General features: G+C 34.5%; 1 protein-coding gene across 20 annotated transcripts in view; it reads right to left on the bottom strand.

Moving 5' to 3' along the window:
• DLG2 (discs large MAGUK scaffold protein 2) overlaps nt 1-18,209 on the bottom strand; it is a gene marked incomplete at both ends in the record, with an annotated part of 2,113,672 nt that overhangs the window by 580,528 nt on the left and 1,514,935 nt on the right. For all 20 annotated transcript variants that reach the window (XM_080704556.1, XM_080704554.1, XM_080704555.1 and 17 more), the window contains one exon: nt 11,779-11,948. In XM_080704556.1, coding sequence (XP_080560682.1) covers nt 11,779-11,948 — 170 coding nt within the window. The remainder of the gene's footprint in view (nt 1-11,778; nt 11,949-18,209) is intronic.

The following is an 18,209-nucleotide window of genomic DNA, read 5'->3' as shown; positions in this document are numbered from 1 at the left end:
TCTGATAATTTAGAAGATTGAAAAAACTTTAGCACTCAAAGGAAAATGTACTGCTTTAAGACCTCATGCCAAAAAGTTAAATTTACCATTTGTGCATAGTAAGAGTCAAACCATTGTTCAGAATGCCTTTTCACCAAAAACAGGTCTACCTACCACTGGACATGGGCCTAAATAAAAAATAAACTGTTCTGTGTATTCAGAGGTACATTTGCATATGCATTAAGAAATGAATACACATTATAATTTACCCCATAGCAAGAGACACAGGGGGTGTATGGTGCCTCTCCATGTGATAAATGGTTACATGCCAGTAATCAAGCCAGTTGCATAACTTTTGCATTTAGTTTCTATCAATAGTATGGTAAACTGCTTGATCACGAACAACTGAATTCTGCACAACTGAAATCTTTGCTAACCCTAAATAGTCCAAAATGAGTGGTAAGAAGTGCAACCTGTTAGAGAACAATGATAGCAAAGCTAGTCAGGGATGGGGTGAGGAGACAAATTTTAATTCCAGCAGTCTCTGTACTAAGTGCAAGAATAGTGTATTTGCGGGGTGCAGTGGCACACACTTGTAGTCTCAATATTCAAGAAACTGAGACAGGAGGCAAGTTTAAGGACTCCCTAGCAATGTAGGGAGACTCTTACTAACCTAGTGAGAAACTGTTTCAAAAACCAGAAATAAAAAAGATTAGGGGTATAGTTTAAAATAATATCACCTCTGGGTTCAATCTTCAAGACCACACACACAAAAAAGGAGTGTGTTTAATTTTCAATAAAAATCTTAGTTTATTCAGTATTCACTGAAGGCTTACTATGTGTGCCATATAAGAAGTTCTACACCTATTCATTAAAAAAATCAAGTAATAGAATCATCAGTTTGCCCAACGGCTGGTTTATGAAATTTGCAGATGACTTCTTCACATCAGTGCTGGAACAGTTTAATTTGGTCATTTTGTTAACAGAGAAATAAAAAAAGGTGAGCAGCTAGAGGAGCAAGAAGAGTTTAGAAGCCAGGAGTGGTGGCTGAGGCAGGAGGAAAGAAGGTTCTCGGCCAGCATCAGCTACTTAGTGAGGCCCTCCACAACTTAGTGAGACCTTGTTTTAAAATAAAGAATAAAAAATAGGGCTAGGAGTGTAGCTTGGAGGGAGAATGCCCCTGGGTTCCATCCACAGTACTAAAAATAAAAATAAAAATAAAAATAAAAGGAAGAACAGATTAGAAAAAGGTTATAACTAAAGAAATAGAAAACTGGCAAAACTTATTTAAATTGGATATTTGACAAATTCTATGTCTGTAATATCATGACATGATACTTTTCAACAAATTGGTCATGCAGGATATTATAGAAAAAAACCTCAATAATTTAGAAACAGGGTCTTAGTTAATTATATTCCTATTAAACATGCTAGAGGCTTCAAACATCATTGTTCTCCAATTTCTTGCATAGGCTATTCTTTAAGAAGTATAGAAAGGAGCTAATGTCAAGTCTCAGAGACCCCTTTCAGTGAACTTGCTGGTTCCTATCTGGCCCATATTTTTTCCTTCTTGACCACATTTTAGTGAGGTTCTTGATTTGCCTTGGACTCCTCCCTCATCTTTCTGCCCTACTTCTTCCCATTTTCTATTCAGAATTTGGTCACAGACATAACCTGGTACTTGTATTTCTCTTTTAAGTATTCACTAAATACATAAAACTAATTAATACAAATTAAGTATTAATACAAATTAATACTTAATATAAATTAAGTATTCACTAATACATCAAAAAAAAAAAAAAGGTGGATTGCGGTTCATGAAGAGTCTTAGCTACTTAGTGAGGCCCTTTGCAACTCAGTGAGATCCTGTTTCAAAATAAAGAATAAAAAAAAATAGGGCTATTGGTGTACTCAGAGGTAGAAGGCCCCTGGGTTCCATCCCTAGTACTGAAAAAAAAATGGGTAAGTGAAATAGACACTTCACAAAAAGAAAAATGCAAATGTCAATAAATATATGAAAAAAATGTTCAATGTCATTAGCAATCAGGGAGATGCAAATCAAAACTACACTGAGATTCCATCTAACTCCTACAGAACGGCAATCATCAGTAAGTCAAACAACAACAATAAATGCTGTTGAGGATGTGAGGAAACAGGAACTCTTCTACACTCTGTGGAATTAAAAATTAGTACATCTAGAGCCGGGCGTGGTGGTGCATGCTTGTAATCTCTGCACTTGGGAGGCAAAGACAGGATGATCGCACAGGTTCGAAGCCAGCCTCAGCTACTTAGTGAGGCTCTCAGCAACTTAATGAGACCCTGTTACAAAATAAAGAAGAAAATAGGTCTGGGAGCATAGTCCAAAGGTAGAAAAGCCCTGGGTTCCACCCCCAGTACCACCAAAACAAACAAACAAAAAGTATCTCTTTCTTTGTCAAGAGTTTCTCCTATGACCCATTTTCTCTCTAGCTTCCACATATTAATTAGGGAAAGCATCTGATTTCTTATTTTTTGTGACTGACTAATCTCACTTAGCATAATGTTCTCCAGTTCCATCCATTTCCCTGTAAATGATGTAATTGTGTTTTCCTTTATGGCTGAGTAGACTTCCATTGTGTACACATCCCATAGTTTTGTAATTCATTCATCAGGGGAAAGAAGGAAATTCTCTACTACGTATGCTGTACATTAACAAGCATATTAATGTCAATCACTAAGCCAAACATGAGAACAAGTGAGAAAGAAGAAATAGGGCGGGAATTGGGTAAGGGCTAATTGGGTGATATGTGCATGTATGCCTCCACTGTTTTGTACCCCTTAAGATGTATGACTACAATGCTCTAATAAAAAATTAAAAAAAAATAAAATTTTCAAACACCAAAAAAATTAATACAGCTGTTGTGGAGATTCCTCAGAAAATGTGGAATGGATCCACTATGTGATCCAGTTATACCACTCCTGGGTATCTTTCCAACAGAACTGAAACAAGAATATTATAGTAATACACGCATATTAATGTTTACAGCAGCACAATTAATAATAGGTAATTCTGGAACCAACCTAGGTGTCTATCAATAGATTAATGGATTACAAAATTATGGGATATAAACATAATAGAATTCTACTTGGCAATAAGAAAGAACAAAATTATGTCATTTGCAACAAAATGGAAGGACCTGGAGAACATTATGTTAAATAAGATTATCCAGTCAGACAATGAAGACTCATATGTTTTCTCTCATTTGCTGAAGCTAGAAAGTAATAGGGATACAAGAGGAGTTTAAATAGTGGAGGAGAAATCCCAGTGGGGTTAGGGAGGTGGTTCTGGGGAGACTGGAGTGGAAAGAATTAATAAGGGAAACACTTCCAATGACATTATGAACGTATGTGAGAATAGCAGTGCAAGTCCTAATATCATGTGTGGGGAATGGAGGGAAGGGGGAGGGAGATGGGTGGAAGCTCACAAAGTACTGTGTCCATGTATGTCACTATCTCTATGAATAGGATACATTGTGATGTGAGACTTTAATACACCAATAAAAGTTTATGAAAAGTAATGAAGACTTCTGGCCAAGGAAGAACCATTAATAGAGCTGTGATTTTTGGAATATTGATCTAGAAGTAGCATGTAGAAATAAGAGGGAGATATAGGTAATGGATTCTATTATAATAGATCAGGTAAAATATCATAAAGACATGAACTTCATAATAACACTAGTGAAGATTTTAAAGAGAGGATTGGTTTTATTGTACATGTTTTTCAAAGGATATTATTGCTGATTCAATAAAGACAGCAAAGAAGAGAGAACCAGGACTTTGAACTTTTCACTTTGAGTGAGGAGGACGAGAAACAGGAGCAGAATGCATTGGTAAAGCCAAAGAGTAGAAACTGGTGCTAAGGAGATATCATAACCTTTCAATATGTTCAGAGATATTTCAACACACAGAATATACTGAAATAAAAAGGAAATATATATATATATTCATATAAATATATTCACACATTTTCATAAAATATAGATTCATAAGTCAATCATATTCCAAACCAAATGCAAATAAATTTATATAGGACAGAAAGAAAAACACAGTTGCATACAACCTATCTGTGCATATATACACATAACAGCACCAAGATACCATGAGTATATATGCATATACACATATATGTATATGTATATATGTAAATATACATATATGCATATTCATGGTATTGTGTGCATATATGCATCCAAAGCAAAATATATACTGGCTTTATGAGAAATTGCTAAATATTAAAAATGAATATATGATTAATTAAAAATTATTAATACTAAAGACTAAGGGGTTAGATCAGGTTTAAATATCACAGGAGGTTTATTTATTTATTTATTTATTTATTTATTTATTTATGTTGGTACTGGGGATGGAACCCTTCTACCTCTGGGCTACACTCTCAGACCTTTTTTTGGAACAGGGTCTCTTAAGCCACCAAGGCTGGCTTCGAACCTGTGCAATCTTCCTGTCTCCGCCTCCCAAGTGCGGGAATGCCACCATGCCCGGCGGAGAGGAGGTATTTTTAAAGTACTGGAATGAGTTACTTGCTGCTCTTCTCTATTCAACTTTAGTCTATTATGATAATAATAAAAGTAAAATAGTATATTTGTTAAAGAATTATAATTTTTGTCCTGAAAATACCCTTACAAATGAGGTGTTCAAATTTTTTAGATGAAGAAATAGATGCACAAAGAGGTTCAGATAATTGTTATATTTCCCAAGGCTTTTTAAAAATGTTTAGGGCTGGACATGGTTTTACATGCCTGCAAATCCAGTACCTGGGAAGTTGAGACATGAGGATCACAGGTTCAAAGCCAGTCTCAGTAACTTAGGGAGGCTCTCTGTTTCCAAATTAAAAAATGAAATAAAATAAGATTGGTAGTGTGGCTTGGAAGTAGAATGTCCCTGGGTAAACTCTGAAAGAAAACAACTTCCAGCCAAAAATTTTCTACCCAGCAAAACTTTCTATCAAATTAGATGGAGAAATAAGAAGCTTCCATGACAAACAGAAACTGAAGGAATTTATGTCTTCAAAACCAGCACTAGAGAAAATACTCAAATAGATTAACTACAAAGAAGAAATAGGTAACACACACCAGAACCAGAGAAACAAGATTTTCCATCCAACAGACAACTAAGATTGGTTATCTGTGGAGATTCATTATTTATGTTAGTCTTTTACCTATCTCTAAAGGGTATTGTTTGCCTTTATTGTTGTTAATTTTTAGGATTTCTAGTTGGAATATTAATATACCTTAAGTTATATCATTTGGAAATATTTTATCCCATTCTATCAGTAACTTTTAACTCTGTTTACATTGTCTTTGGATATACAATATTTTTTTATTTTTTAGGGAGTTTGTATACTCTTCTGTTGCCTGTGCCATTGAAATCATATCCAAGAAATCACTGCCAATTTCAATATTGTGAGGTTTTATGACCCAGATTTTCTTCTAAAAGTTTATAGTCTTAAGATTTATATTTAGGCCTTTTATCTATTTTGAGTTAATACTTGTATATGGGATTAGGTAGGGGTCCAATTTTATTCTTTTCCATGTAATTATTATTTTTCAACAATATTTAGTTAAAAGATTATTATTTCCACCGCCAAATGTTCGTGGAAACCTTGTCAAAAATAACTTGACAATATAGGGAAGAATTTAGCTCTAGGCTTGTATTTAACTCCAATGGTTTATATATCTGCCTTTAGAACAGTACTACACTGTTTCAATTATTGTAGCTTTATATCATTTGAAATCAGAAAATATATATCTTCTAGCTTTGTTCTTTTTCAAGATCGTTTTGGGTATCTAGAGTCCATATTCCATATTAGGATAGATTTTTTTTTCTGAAAAATAAATATATAAATATATGATAGTTTCACCTAAAAAAATAAAAAAAAAATATCCTCTGGTAAGAAAGAAAGCAAAAAGAAATATTGAAATGCTATCTTTAAATCATCAAACGCTTGGTATCAGACAAATGAAACTGTTATGTGAGATTATCATTTTTAATTTTGGATAAATTGCTATAATACTAGATGTCAACCACTAAGCCAAGCATGGGAAGGAGGGATGGGGAGAGAATGGGGTGGGGATTGGGTGGGGGCTGACTGGGCGATGTGTGCATGTATGTCTACAAAAGTTTGTATCCCACTATGATGTATGAATACAGTGCATCAATAAAAAAAGATAAAAAACAAAACAAAACAAACCAATCTTTTAGCACCACACATACACAAATAGATATTCAGGAATTCCCTCAATACATACATGGCTTCTTCAATGATTAGTAATGTCTACTATAAACATTGATTAGAATGGTAACTTCTAGTCAGGCGGGGTGGTGCACACTTTTAATTCCAGTACTTGAGAGGCTGAATCCAGTACTTGAGGGGAGAATCTCAGGTTCTCAGCCAGCCTCAGCTACTTAGTGAAGCCTTCTGCAACTTATTGAGATCCTGTTTCAAAGTAAAGAATAAAAAATAAAGCTGGGGGTATAACTCAGAGGCAGAATACCTCTGGGTTTGGAAGGGGGCTACTGAATATTGAACTCAGGGGGCATTCTACTCTGAGCTATACTCCCAACTCTTTTTATTTTTTATTTTGCTTTTTGTTTTTGGTGGTATTGGGAATTGAACCTAGGTTCTTATGAATGCTAGGCAACCACTCTATTACTGAGCTACATCCACAGCCTTTATTTTTAAATTTTGGAAAAGGGTCTTGCTAAGTTGCTGAGGCAAGCCTCAAATCTTTGACCCTCCTGTCTCAGCCTCCCAAGTACCAGTATTATAACATGAGTATCTTATAAAAAGCAATCTGTAGCCAGGCATTGTGCTGCACACTTGAAATCTCAGTATTTTGTAGTCCGAGAGAGGAAGATCACAGATTCATGGCCGGCCTCAGTGACGTAGTGAGGCTCTCCACAATATAGTGAGATCTTGTTTCAAAGTAAAGAATATAAAAAAAAATAATAAGGCTTGGATATAACTCAGAGGTAGAATGCCCCTAGGTTCAATCCCCAGTATTACACAAACATACAACACACACACACACACACACACACACACACACACACACAGAGAAATAAAAAGCAACCTAACCTCGTATGGTGCTCTGAGTTGCTTTGCTTAGGCCATAGCAACTAACAGTTTGACATCTGTTTAATTATATAGCTTCTTGTAGGTAATGGCTTAGAGTGTTCTTGGGAAAGTCACTTGGCTTTTATTGTAAGTTTATTTCCCCAGGGAACCATATACTCACTTCAGACTTCCTTTCTTTGCTTGATTCTCATTTGCTTGGCAAATCTAAATGGATTTGCTTAATCATTGCTTTCTACATATGATTACCCATTTTTCCCCCCCTCATTTGACTGCCCACACACAGATACCCTGGTTGCTTTTAGTGACAAATCTCTAACCATGAGGCTAGGGAGATTTTTATATTTTTAAGAAAAGACATTCTAAATTAGAGTTGAATATTACAAAAGCATTAATTACTGAAATACATTGATACAGGTCAAACAGATAGCTTTATCTGATTATTGGAAAACTTAACAATATTATGAAGATAGAATCCCAAGACATTAAAAGTTTTCTCAGGATTAGCAACTCGTGCAATAGTCACAGAGTATGGGACTGAAAACTGTGAATTTAATTCTGCTACCAATCACGGTTTCAAAGAATTTCATAATATTTTATTACTGAACAGGAAGAAAAAAATTATTTACCTTCTGTCTTGTGCGAAAACAAAAAACAATCTCTAAGCTGAAAACAATTTGGGTATTAAGAAAGACTATAAAATAGATTAAGTGCCGATAATTATTCACAGTAGCTAAAGAAACCAAAGTTATGATTTTTATTACTACTGAAGATTATTGATATAAAATGAGAAAATCAATTATACAGTTACTGATCCAATTCCAGATATTTGAGAAAAATACAGGGGAAAATCAGCGCATTAATTTAACAGAATTTTCAGTTTCCTGAGTTCTAGTTCCTTGGGATCTCATTTTCAGTTGCACCCCACATTTCCAATATGTCCAGAAGTTAATTCCTGATCTCTCCACAAAATTTCTCTATATTCTTCCTTCTCTCACAGATGGCACGCCAGCTGGAAAACGGGCTCATCCTTGATACAACTTATCTACCTTTTTAGTAAGTAGCAACTACTCCAACATTTACCTTAAATATCTTCACCTTTTTTCTCCTTTTTCCTATCAACCCCTTACTTATCTCTACTCTCACTCATTCCTTTTAATTCATTTTGTTTGTAACAGCTGGGATAATTTTCTAAAGAAACAGATTTGATCATATCCCTCCCTTGATTAATATTTTGCTATAAGTTCCCACTGCATTTTAAAACAAGTATGTATCTTTAAGCCAGGCAAAGTGGAGCATGCCTGTAACCTCAATACTTAAGAGGCTAAGACAGAAGGACCATAGGTTTGAAGCCAGACTCACCAATTTAGAAAATAAATATTAAAAGGGCCATAAGGGTATAGCTGAGAGGTAGAATACCCCTGGGTTCAATCCTCTGTACCACAAAAAATAAAACTGTAAAATATGAAAAAATGAACACACATCTTTAAACAGAGGCAAAAAAAAAAACAGGCATGATCTAGCCTGATTACTTCAGTCATACCATTTCCAATCATTCCTTGTATGATCATATGCTATACTAGAACCTGTAAACACACATGTCTTTATTTACATGGGGAACATGCTCCTCTACTCTTTAATCTGGCTATGTTTCCATTTTGATTTATATTTCAAGGTTTAGATTAGGTGGTAGTTACTTAGAGAAGTTTCCTTTGATGATTTAGTGTTTTCTCTCTATCTTTTACAGTATTTTTCCCAGTTTACATTCTAGGTGTCTTTCCCACCAGATCACAATCTCCATGAGAGCAAGAACTGCCTCTTTCTTCTTTGTGAATCCCTATTGCCTGGCAGTGGGACAGCTACATAGTAAATATTAATAAATATTTGTTGAAACTTGAAGGATGAAAATAATGTATATTCAGATTATCCCATATTAAATACACATAACTGAATCTAGTTAGCTCAGTTGGCTAGATTGCTGATGCTCACTACAGATTACCTATGTGCTCAAAGAACAGCAGATTAGGACCTATGCGTACCTGTTCCATTTTTAAATCCTCTGGAACATGGTGGCTTGCCTGGTTAAGATGAACCACATTCTCCTCTTTACCCCATTAGAGCCACAGCTCAAACTCTGACACAGAGCCAGTTTCATCTGTCTCACATTAAAGTTAGTTGACTTTGCTTCTTTCTCATTAGTACTTTTCAAGGAAAGAGACTACACCTGATTCATCTTCTTTCTCCATAGTGCAAACGAGTTTCCATGAAAGATGTTAAGCATGGATAGAAATTCCCTTCAAATATATTGTGATTCAAAAACAAAGAATTTTAAGAATAGGTGGGGATAGCAAAGAATGATCAGATTTACTGTTGAATACAATTTAATTATTTAATATTCTCCAATTCTTGGCTTTCTGTGTTTAAAGCACTGGGAGAGACATGGGAAATTCAAACAATGACTAGAACAGTTTCTTTTCTTGTAAATCAATAGTTGATATATAGAAAAAAAATCCCTATCAATAATACCTGTGTATCAGTAGTACAAACTGTCGAACTGACTTAGCATCAGCCCAGTAGTCCCCATAGAAATCTGGCCGGAGCTAACTTTCAGGATGAAAAATTATATCCAAAATTATTCTCATTCTTGGGCTCAGTGGACCAAACCTGTGTGAAGCCCAGAACCTATCATTTGTGCATTTCACTGTGTCATTGCTTATGTAAACACGATTGCTTCTTTCCCAGTTCCCTGCCCATGTCACAAGACGATTCCTGCCCTACTCCAGGCTCAAAGAAGGAAACAGTTCAGAATGAAGTAAACCAGCTAAAAGGATACCCTGATGCCAAAAATATAGATCTAAATAGTGTGTTCCTGATAACATTAAGAAGATGTAGTCATCAATTCCCTACAGGATTTAAATGTTCTGCTGAGCAGATGGAGGTCATCAAGTGACTGGGAAATTAGGAAGCTAATAAATGAATGGCAGTGCTTTGCTTATTGCTTAAAATTAGTATTTGCCTTAAAGGGGTGCTGAACAATTGATGATAATTGAGTTGTAGAAATAGCTACATATTGATTATACATATATATTTAATAGATATAATATGTATACCTACTTTGTTTGGCTTTCAAGTGCCTTGCCAATATGATTTTAGTAAAGGTGTATACAGTCTTTCATACCACAAAAGATTAGAGTATGAGAATGTTTTTCTGCTTTTTCAAATATAATTCTATGATGATAATATAGTTAAATTTAACCCATGAGATATTTCTCTGTATTTTCCTTAAATTGCCAATTTAAGGAAACAAGCAATTGTTTCAAAGGTTAAGTCTGTGTAGAGTAAATCATATGCCAAATAACATGTATATATAGCTAATATTTGTCGCACCGTCATTTTGTGTCAGGCTTTATTCTAAATACCTAATGTGAATCGATTCCTTTAATTCTCAAAACATCTATAAGAGCAAGTGCATTTTTATTTGCTTTTTGTAGATGAGAACATTAGGGCAAAGAGAGATTAAGCATTTTGCCCAAGGACTAACAGCTAGTGAGCTGCAGAGTCAGGGCTCCAATCTATACACTTTGGCTCTGAAGTCTGTACTCCTAACCATCAGGGTCTACCAGCTCACTGGGCTTTTAGTTAAATGCTTCATCCTCAAAAAGCCAATGAGACAGAAGCTTCTATTATAATCCCCACTTAGAAACGAGAAGATTGATCTAGTAAAGGTGACCTTGTTAAGAAGTGGTTGAGGCAAGATTTTAAACTTATTCTTGCCTGACTCTTGTATTTGAGATCTTAAATATCACCTGCTGCTGCCTCCCAGAGAAGGTTAATACTTAATTTTCTAATAAAATTTAGCATGAGAAATTGAATAGATCTTAAAAGAAAATGGAAATTATTTACCTGAAGAATATAGCAATTATCCAGTCACCACCTAAAATACTTAAATTCTATTAAGTCAATTATTCAATTTTTCTAAAATACTTAAAATACTATTAATAGGCTATTAAACATCTTCATTCTAAAGAACAGTGCTTCAAGGACTATTCTTATATGAACTTCAGCATGAAGTTTCTTATCACTTTGTATGTGATTGCCTAGAATAAACACGTAACCTCTAGAAATTTCAGACATTTCAAATTTTTTTAACTTATTTGGATATTTCAAGTATAAGATGTTATATAGTATTTGTTAGGTTCGATGCATAAAAATCACAAAAAACAAATCACAACAGTGTTATCATTATTGTATTAGTATAGATTATTTTATTTATTTATTTTAATTATTATTATTAATTATTATTATTAACATTGCTACTAAGTGAGAGAATTTATCACTTATATCTGAAAAATTAGAAAGTATTAATATGCTAGCCAAGAGTGGATGATCCAGGAAGTTACAAAATGTATAGGAAAATGTGAATGGTTTTTGCTATTATTACTAATAAGAACATTATAACACAAATATAACCTCATCTGAGTTCAGATTAAGAGTTTTGGTTTCTTCTTCACTCTGTAAATACCACTACTGCAGAATTTCAATCTCTTGGTAAGCACTGAATGTCAGAGAACAAAAGAATGTGCATCATAGCATGATCGTGACATAAACGTCAGCTAAATGTTTTTTGCTGCTCATGACATCTCATGAGTCATTTAAGTTTTGATTACCTTTTGGCCCTTTGAATAGCTTGATTTCCACAACTGTCTCCAAAATGGGTCGTCTTCTGCGCACATACAGCCTGACGATAGAGCCCGCTTCTTTGAGGGCTTCCACTGCTTTACTGTGGGAAACCTCGGACACATCCACCTCATTCACCCGCAAGATACAATCATTGACCCTGGAAGGAAGAGGAGAGGTGGGATTCAGGAGTTGCTGGGAGAGGTTTTAAAAGAATATTCTTATGTTTTCTAACCTTACTGTGCAAGGAAGTAAAGAATGTATAGACTTTTATAATGTTCAAGAAGGAGAAACCATAGATAGCAAATAAAGAGACCTGAGGGGCATGGGAGGAAAGAAGAGGGAAATTCCCTAATGTACATGATGTACATTCACAAACATATCAAAGTCAATCACTAAGCCAATCATGAGAAGGAGTAAGGGAGGAGGGAATGGGGTGAGAATTGGGGAAGGGCTAAATGAGTGATATGTGCATGTGTGCCTCTACCATCTTGCACCCCATTCAGATGTATGACTACAATGCACCAATACAAAATTTAAACAAAAATTAGAATACTTAAAATGCAAGGAATTAAGAAAACCTGGAGCTCGCCAGCCTTCCTTACACTGACCACACGACTTGTCAGTTTCTAGCCTGAGCTCCAGGCCATGCTGCTGGGAGGGATCCTGTAGGGCATAGTGAGCAGGTCAGGTATTTTAAAGTATTTGTCCATTACATTGTAACTTTGATTGGTTTCATTTGGTTTGGTTGAAGGTTATGCTTTGAATGGTTTTCAAAATTTATTATTGCTACAGACTATATAGAAATAATAAATGTAATTTTAGACAATATTTTCTCAAGTTTTTAATAGCTATAAAATAATATACAAGCATTTAAAAAATCTGAAAATATAAAATTGTAGAATGAAGGAAAATATATATGACTCAATCATCTAAAATAAATACATTAACTTTCTGGCAAATTATCTTAGAATAATTTCTTGAAAACTATAAATATTGAAGTTCAGATTTAATGAAGTTTGAAGAGTCTTAGGCAATTTTACCCAAGATAGTTACTTTGGATACTAAGAACTATGGCAAATTATATGTTAAACTTTAATTTTTTCCATTTTGACATTGGAAAGAATGATTGGACATTTCCATTATCCTTTCCAAGGTAGTTAATAGTCATGTGGCCTGAACTTCACATTTCTCTAATGATAATAATTAATTTCATTAACAATTGGTAAGAGTTTAGGGCTTGTGGTTGGAAAGTTTTCATTATAGCTGGGTGTGGTGGTACATGTCCACTATCCCAGTACTTGGGAGGCTGAGATAGGAGAATTGCAGGGCATTGCCAACTTAATGAGATCCTGTTTCAAAATAAAGAATAAAAAGGGATGAGAGTGTAGCTCAGAAGTAGAAACCCCCTGGGTTCAGCCCCTGGGACCAAAAGAAATAAATCAATTAAAACATTAAAAAATAAAAAGAAGATTTTATTTCTTTGCACATTGTTCTAATATTCTCAACCTCAGGTCATCATGTTGCTCAGATCCCCAAATGAGGAGTTACCCTTGCTTCACTGCTTCTCACCATCAGCACATGTTTCATGATACCTATGGAGTACCTGCAAATACATCTCCATTCATGCAGTTTTCATCATTATAGTTACTACCCTGAATAAAGTCAGTGTCACCTCTCACTTGTCATTTTTAATCCATTCTTTACACAGTGGCCAGGATCAAGCAGCTTACCCAACTTCCATTACCCACTTCCTCCTTCCCATGTCCAATTTAATTCAGAAGATTTATTATGTAGCAAACATTTGTTGAATAAACAAAAGAATACCTATGGATTCAATTATTTTATCTTCTTTTTCCTACGTTTATAATTATAGGCAATTTTCTTATCCTTTTTAAGCATCCATATTCTCATCTTATTTTACTTTATTTAAATTTATTTTATGTTTTTATTTTAGGTATTGGAGATTGAACCCAGAGACATTCTGCCTCTGAGATACAGACACAACCCTATTTTTTAAAAATTTGAAACACAACACAGTCTCACTAAGTTGCTAAAGGTCTTTCTAAATTGCTAAGGTTTGCCTGAAACTTGTAATCCTCTTGTTTCAGCCTCCCAAGCATTGAGATTACAAGTGTGTGTGACAACACCCAGCCTAGATTTAATAGTAATACCTAGTATGAATACCTATAGTAATAATATATTGCTATAATATCATAATAGTAATACCTACTATGAAGGCTCTTGGGGAAAAATTAAACTTGACTATATATAATAAATAATATATGAATATAATATATACCTAATATAAATAATAATATATACCTAATAAATCAAATAGTTATTATTGGTATCAGTGCAATATTCATTGATTTATAACATGCTCAATGATTTCATTCTCTCTGTAACTTTGTAGAGTAAGACTTCTGATCTAAATTTTAGCAATGAAAGTATTTCTAAGTGATTAAGTTCCTTGTTTCAAGTTGTCAGTAATTTGGGCAGAGATTGTATTTTATCTCAGGTATTCTTACTTCAAAATGTGGATTATCTCCTCTTGGGACCACATACATAAAATGTAATGAGCAGTTCTATGTGTTTTGGGCATCATCTTTATCTTTATGTTTATTTATTTATTATTTTTTATTTTTATGAGGATCATATTGAAATTGGCATATATTCAGACTGTGCTTGGTGCCCTCTTCCCCCTACTTCCCCTCACCCCCGGTCATCATATCTTTTCAAAATCATAGGACCATAGTAGAAATATACAAAAGGCATGAAAAGAATTTTCTTGTCATTCTTCTGTCCATAATTTTTCCATGGCTGAATGAGGATGTGGGTTATAGGCATCCTTGCCTCTGAGTAGCCTAAAAATCCTGAGATGAAACATTTCATGAAGATTCAGTGATGTCATCTCATGCCAGCAGATGGTATGGCTTTAACATGTTTACACATACATTTTTTTTTCTGACCGACTAAAAAATAAAACATATGCATATATAAAATAAATTCCGGAAAGCTACCAATTAAAATAGTTTTGAGAACATAGGCAGGATGGGTGCCAGTTGCCCTGCAGCAGCTGGTCCTTTGAGAATAGATAATTTTGCCATCTCATGATAATGCAAAAACATAATGCTTACCATCACCCTGGACTCGGAATACTAATTATATCTTTAAAAGCTGCCTTTCATAGAAGGGAGTGGGAGACATTAAAAATCATTATAAAGGCTTTATCCGTTCAAGCTTTACTAAATTTTTTCTTTTTGTATCAGTGGAATCCTTAACTGTCAATTACTAGTGTGAGGAAAATAAGCTTAGGTCACAGAATGATTCTTGAATCCATGGATGAAGTAGACAATTTGACTTCAGTGCATAGAGTGTGGGTACGAGCAGTTAAGAGGTCTGGATTTGAGCTCCAGCTCTCTATCACCTGTGTGATCATGGTCAAGTCATGTCACCTCTTTGAACTTCAGTTTCTCATGCAGACAAAGAAGCATGTCAGCAGTGAAGAGGGGAGCCACTGTAAAGCTAGTATATACAGAAATATATGTAAGTGGTAACATGTTGTAGGTATGAAAGTTATTGCTATTAAGCGGGTCCATGGTGTGCTCTGGAATTTGTTGAGAAGTAAACGGAATGGGAACTTTAACTTTTAGGCTACTTACTGTGTGCTATTTTAGTTTAACCACTTCATTTATTTGTTCTCATTTTAATTCATGAAACTTTGAGACCCATTTCATGAATAGTGGAATTTTACCAACAAGGTCACAGTGTTGGTCAGAACGGGGACATGATTTCAACTTGGTTTTGTCTTTTTCAAAAGCCAATTCTGGTACGAAGATGCTGTTTTCAATTAAAAAATAAACAAACAAAATGAGGGAAAGTTTGCATTAAAATTCTCAAGAGAAAGGATAGAATGGCAAGCCAAACTAGGGCACTCAATTTCCCTTCCTCCCAATCACTTGAAATAGAATTTGGCTGGAGGGTCACAGCTATTTAAAATTAATTTGCTCTCTCTACCAGTAAATAACCTTTGTAAGTCAGCATTTGTATTCACTTTGAAACATAAAAATGTATCATTAGCTTCAAGCTCAAGGATTACTATGGCCCAGAATAAAGTGTACCCTTTATCAGATTTCTGAGCCACTGTATTAGAAATCTATTTACATAGACTTCCTCCCCACTATCCCAATGTAATTAAATGGATGGTTTCATTCTTTTACTACTACCAGTTTCAGACATAAGTTTAACATATCCAGCTATAGAAATTTCATCTTGTGGACCAAAATTGTCCATAAAATTGAAAATTTAATTCTAATCTTTTTTTTAGAAATTTTCTTCTGAAATTCTGGTAAAAGAAAATGTTTTAGAAACAAAAAATATTTTATCATTAGAATTTCATATTCATAGAATCACATTTAATTTTTACTTAACAATTAAGTATTCTCCAACATGATTGCAGCATTACTGAAAAGTCAAATGATTCCTTAATGAATTATTCTACTTTGAGGATAAAATAAAATGTAAAACCTACTCTTTTCATAGGCATAAATATGTGTTCTTCAGTTCAAATAAGGGTTGTGATTTTATACATTTTAAGGATGCTTGTTTACTTAAAGTGATTGCCAAATAATGATTATTACAAATTAAAATTCACTATGCATAAAAATACTATGAAAACAGCACCTTTTTTCTCTGATTCTTTGCAGTTGTGGAGCTTATGAACATTTTAAAAACTACATTTTGATTATATTTATTTTCTTCTCATCTTCCTTCTCTTCCTCCTTTTTTTCGTACTGGGAATTGAACCCAGGAACATTCTACTGCTAAGCTACACCTTCAGTCATTTTAATTTTTTCAAAAAGCAAAGTCTCCCTAAATTGTTGAGGGTCTTAAGTTTCTGAGGCTGGCGACAAACCTAAGATCCTCCTGTCTCAGTCTCCCAAGTACTAGGGTTACAGGCATGCTCCCCATGTCTGGCTCTATTACCTTTCTTTCAAAGGTTCTGTAATGGACGTATATCACAGCAAAAAACATATCTGGGATTTCACCCCAGCTTTAAAACTTAGGAGCTATGTGATTCTAGGAAAATGACTTAACATCTCAAAGCCTTATTCCTCTACCTGAAAACAGGCATAATAAGATTGCTGCATGGGTTAAATGAGAGAATGCAGGTGAACTGCTTAGGTACCTGTCAAACAGTAAACACTAATTAATGATAGCTATTATTGCTATGAAAACCAGGTCAAGAAACTTTTGCAAGAGAGGGGATAGGAAGAACCAAAGTAAAGGAAAAAATGATACTAAAGGGAGAGAAGGGAAGAAAGCTAAACTTCATATGCTGAAATAAATGATTGCATTTAATATAAGAAATAGAAAAATAAATGAGAAGGTTTTTTCGGAAAGAAAGATATACAAATTGTGTATTTAGTAGGTCTCATTTGGTGGGACATGATGAAATTTTCTTTTAATATTATCATATTACCCTTCTCCTGCCCCAAGAAAACTTATTTATCTGATACGAACTACAGTTTTATGGCAGCCTTGGAAGACCAACATGCTAGGCTCAACTGGCACCAACTTATGCCTACTCTATTTTTCTCCTCTCTCCATTGTCTCAGCTACACTCAACCACACTAAGACTTTCTCAAGATCTGATTCAAAAGTAGGTGTCAGGTCACAGAATTTGAAACTTAACTTTACATCAACTATATGTCATAGAGAAATGCTCCTTAATTGGTTTACCCTTTATTGTATACATTCAGTACTATTCTTGCTTTTTAAATAGGTGTATACATTAGAGATCAAAGAACTACATCTTGGATAAATATGATCGATATTTAAGGTGATAGGTGAAATATAATGATAATGCATAATCAAATAGAAAAAAATATTAGTTGAGGAGTTATACTCCATACATGTGGAGAGAACAGTCAATCACTTAGAAAATTGTGTTTAAAGGAATAGCCCCAGATTTCATGTGAATGGTGATGAACTATAAAAGTTCTGAAAGTTAAGATATAAAAGAGATCCCAGACTCACTAAAGTAGATAAAAAATAGATACTAGAGCTGGGCGTGGTGGCGCACGCTTGTAATCCCCGCGCTTGGGAGGCGGAGACAGGAGGATCACGCAGGTTCCAAGCCAGCCGCACTGGCTTAAGAGACCCTGTTTCCAAATAAAAAGGAAGTATAAAATAGGTCTGGGAGTGTATCTGGAGGTAGAATGGCTTCCAGGAACCCCAGTACCACACACACACACACACAAAAAAAAAAAAAGATACTAGAAGCCAAGACATTATTTAAGATAAGACTGGTACTTTATGCAGTCAACAGAGATGCAAAAAAGAATACCCCTTTACACACACAGTTTTACTCAAGTGGCTTCAGAGTGTCAAGTCCAATTATAAACCTGTATTAACC

Source organism: Muscardinus avellanarius (genome assembly GCF_963383645.1).
Source record: "Muscardinus avellanarius genome assembly, chromosome: 1".
Taxonomy (NCBI): Eukaryota; Metazoa; Chordata; class Mammalia; order Rodentia; family Gliridae; genus Muscardinus; species Muscardinus avellanarius.
The sequence above is the reverse complement of the archived record's forward strand: the minus strand, read 5'-3'. Positions and strand labels throughout refer to the sequence as shown.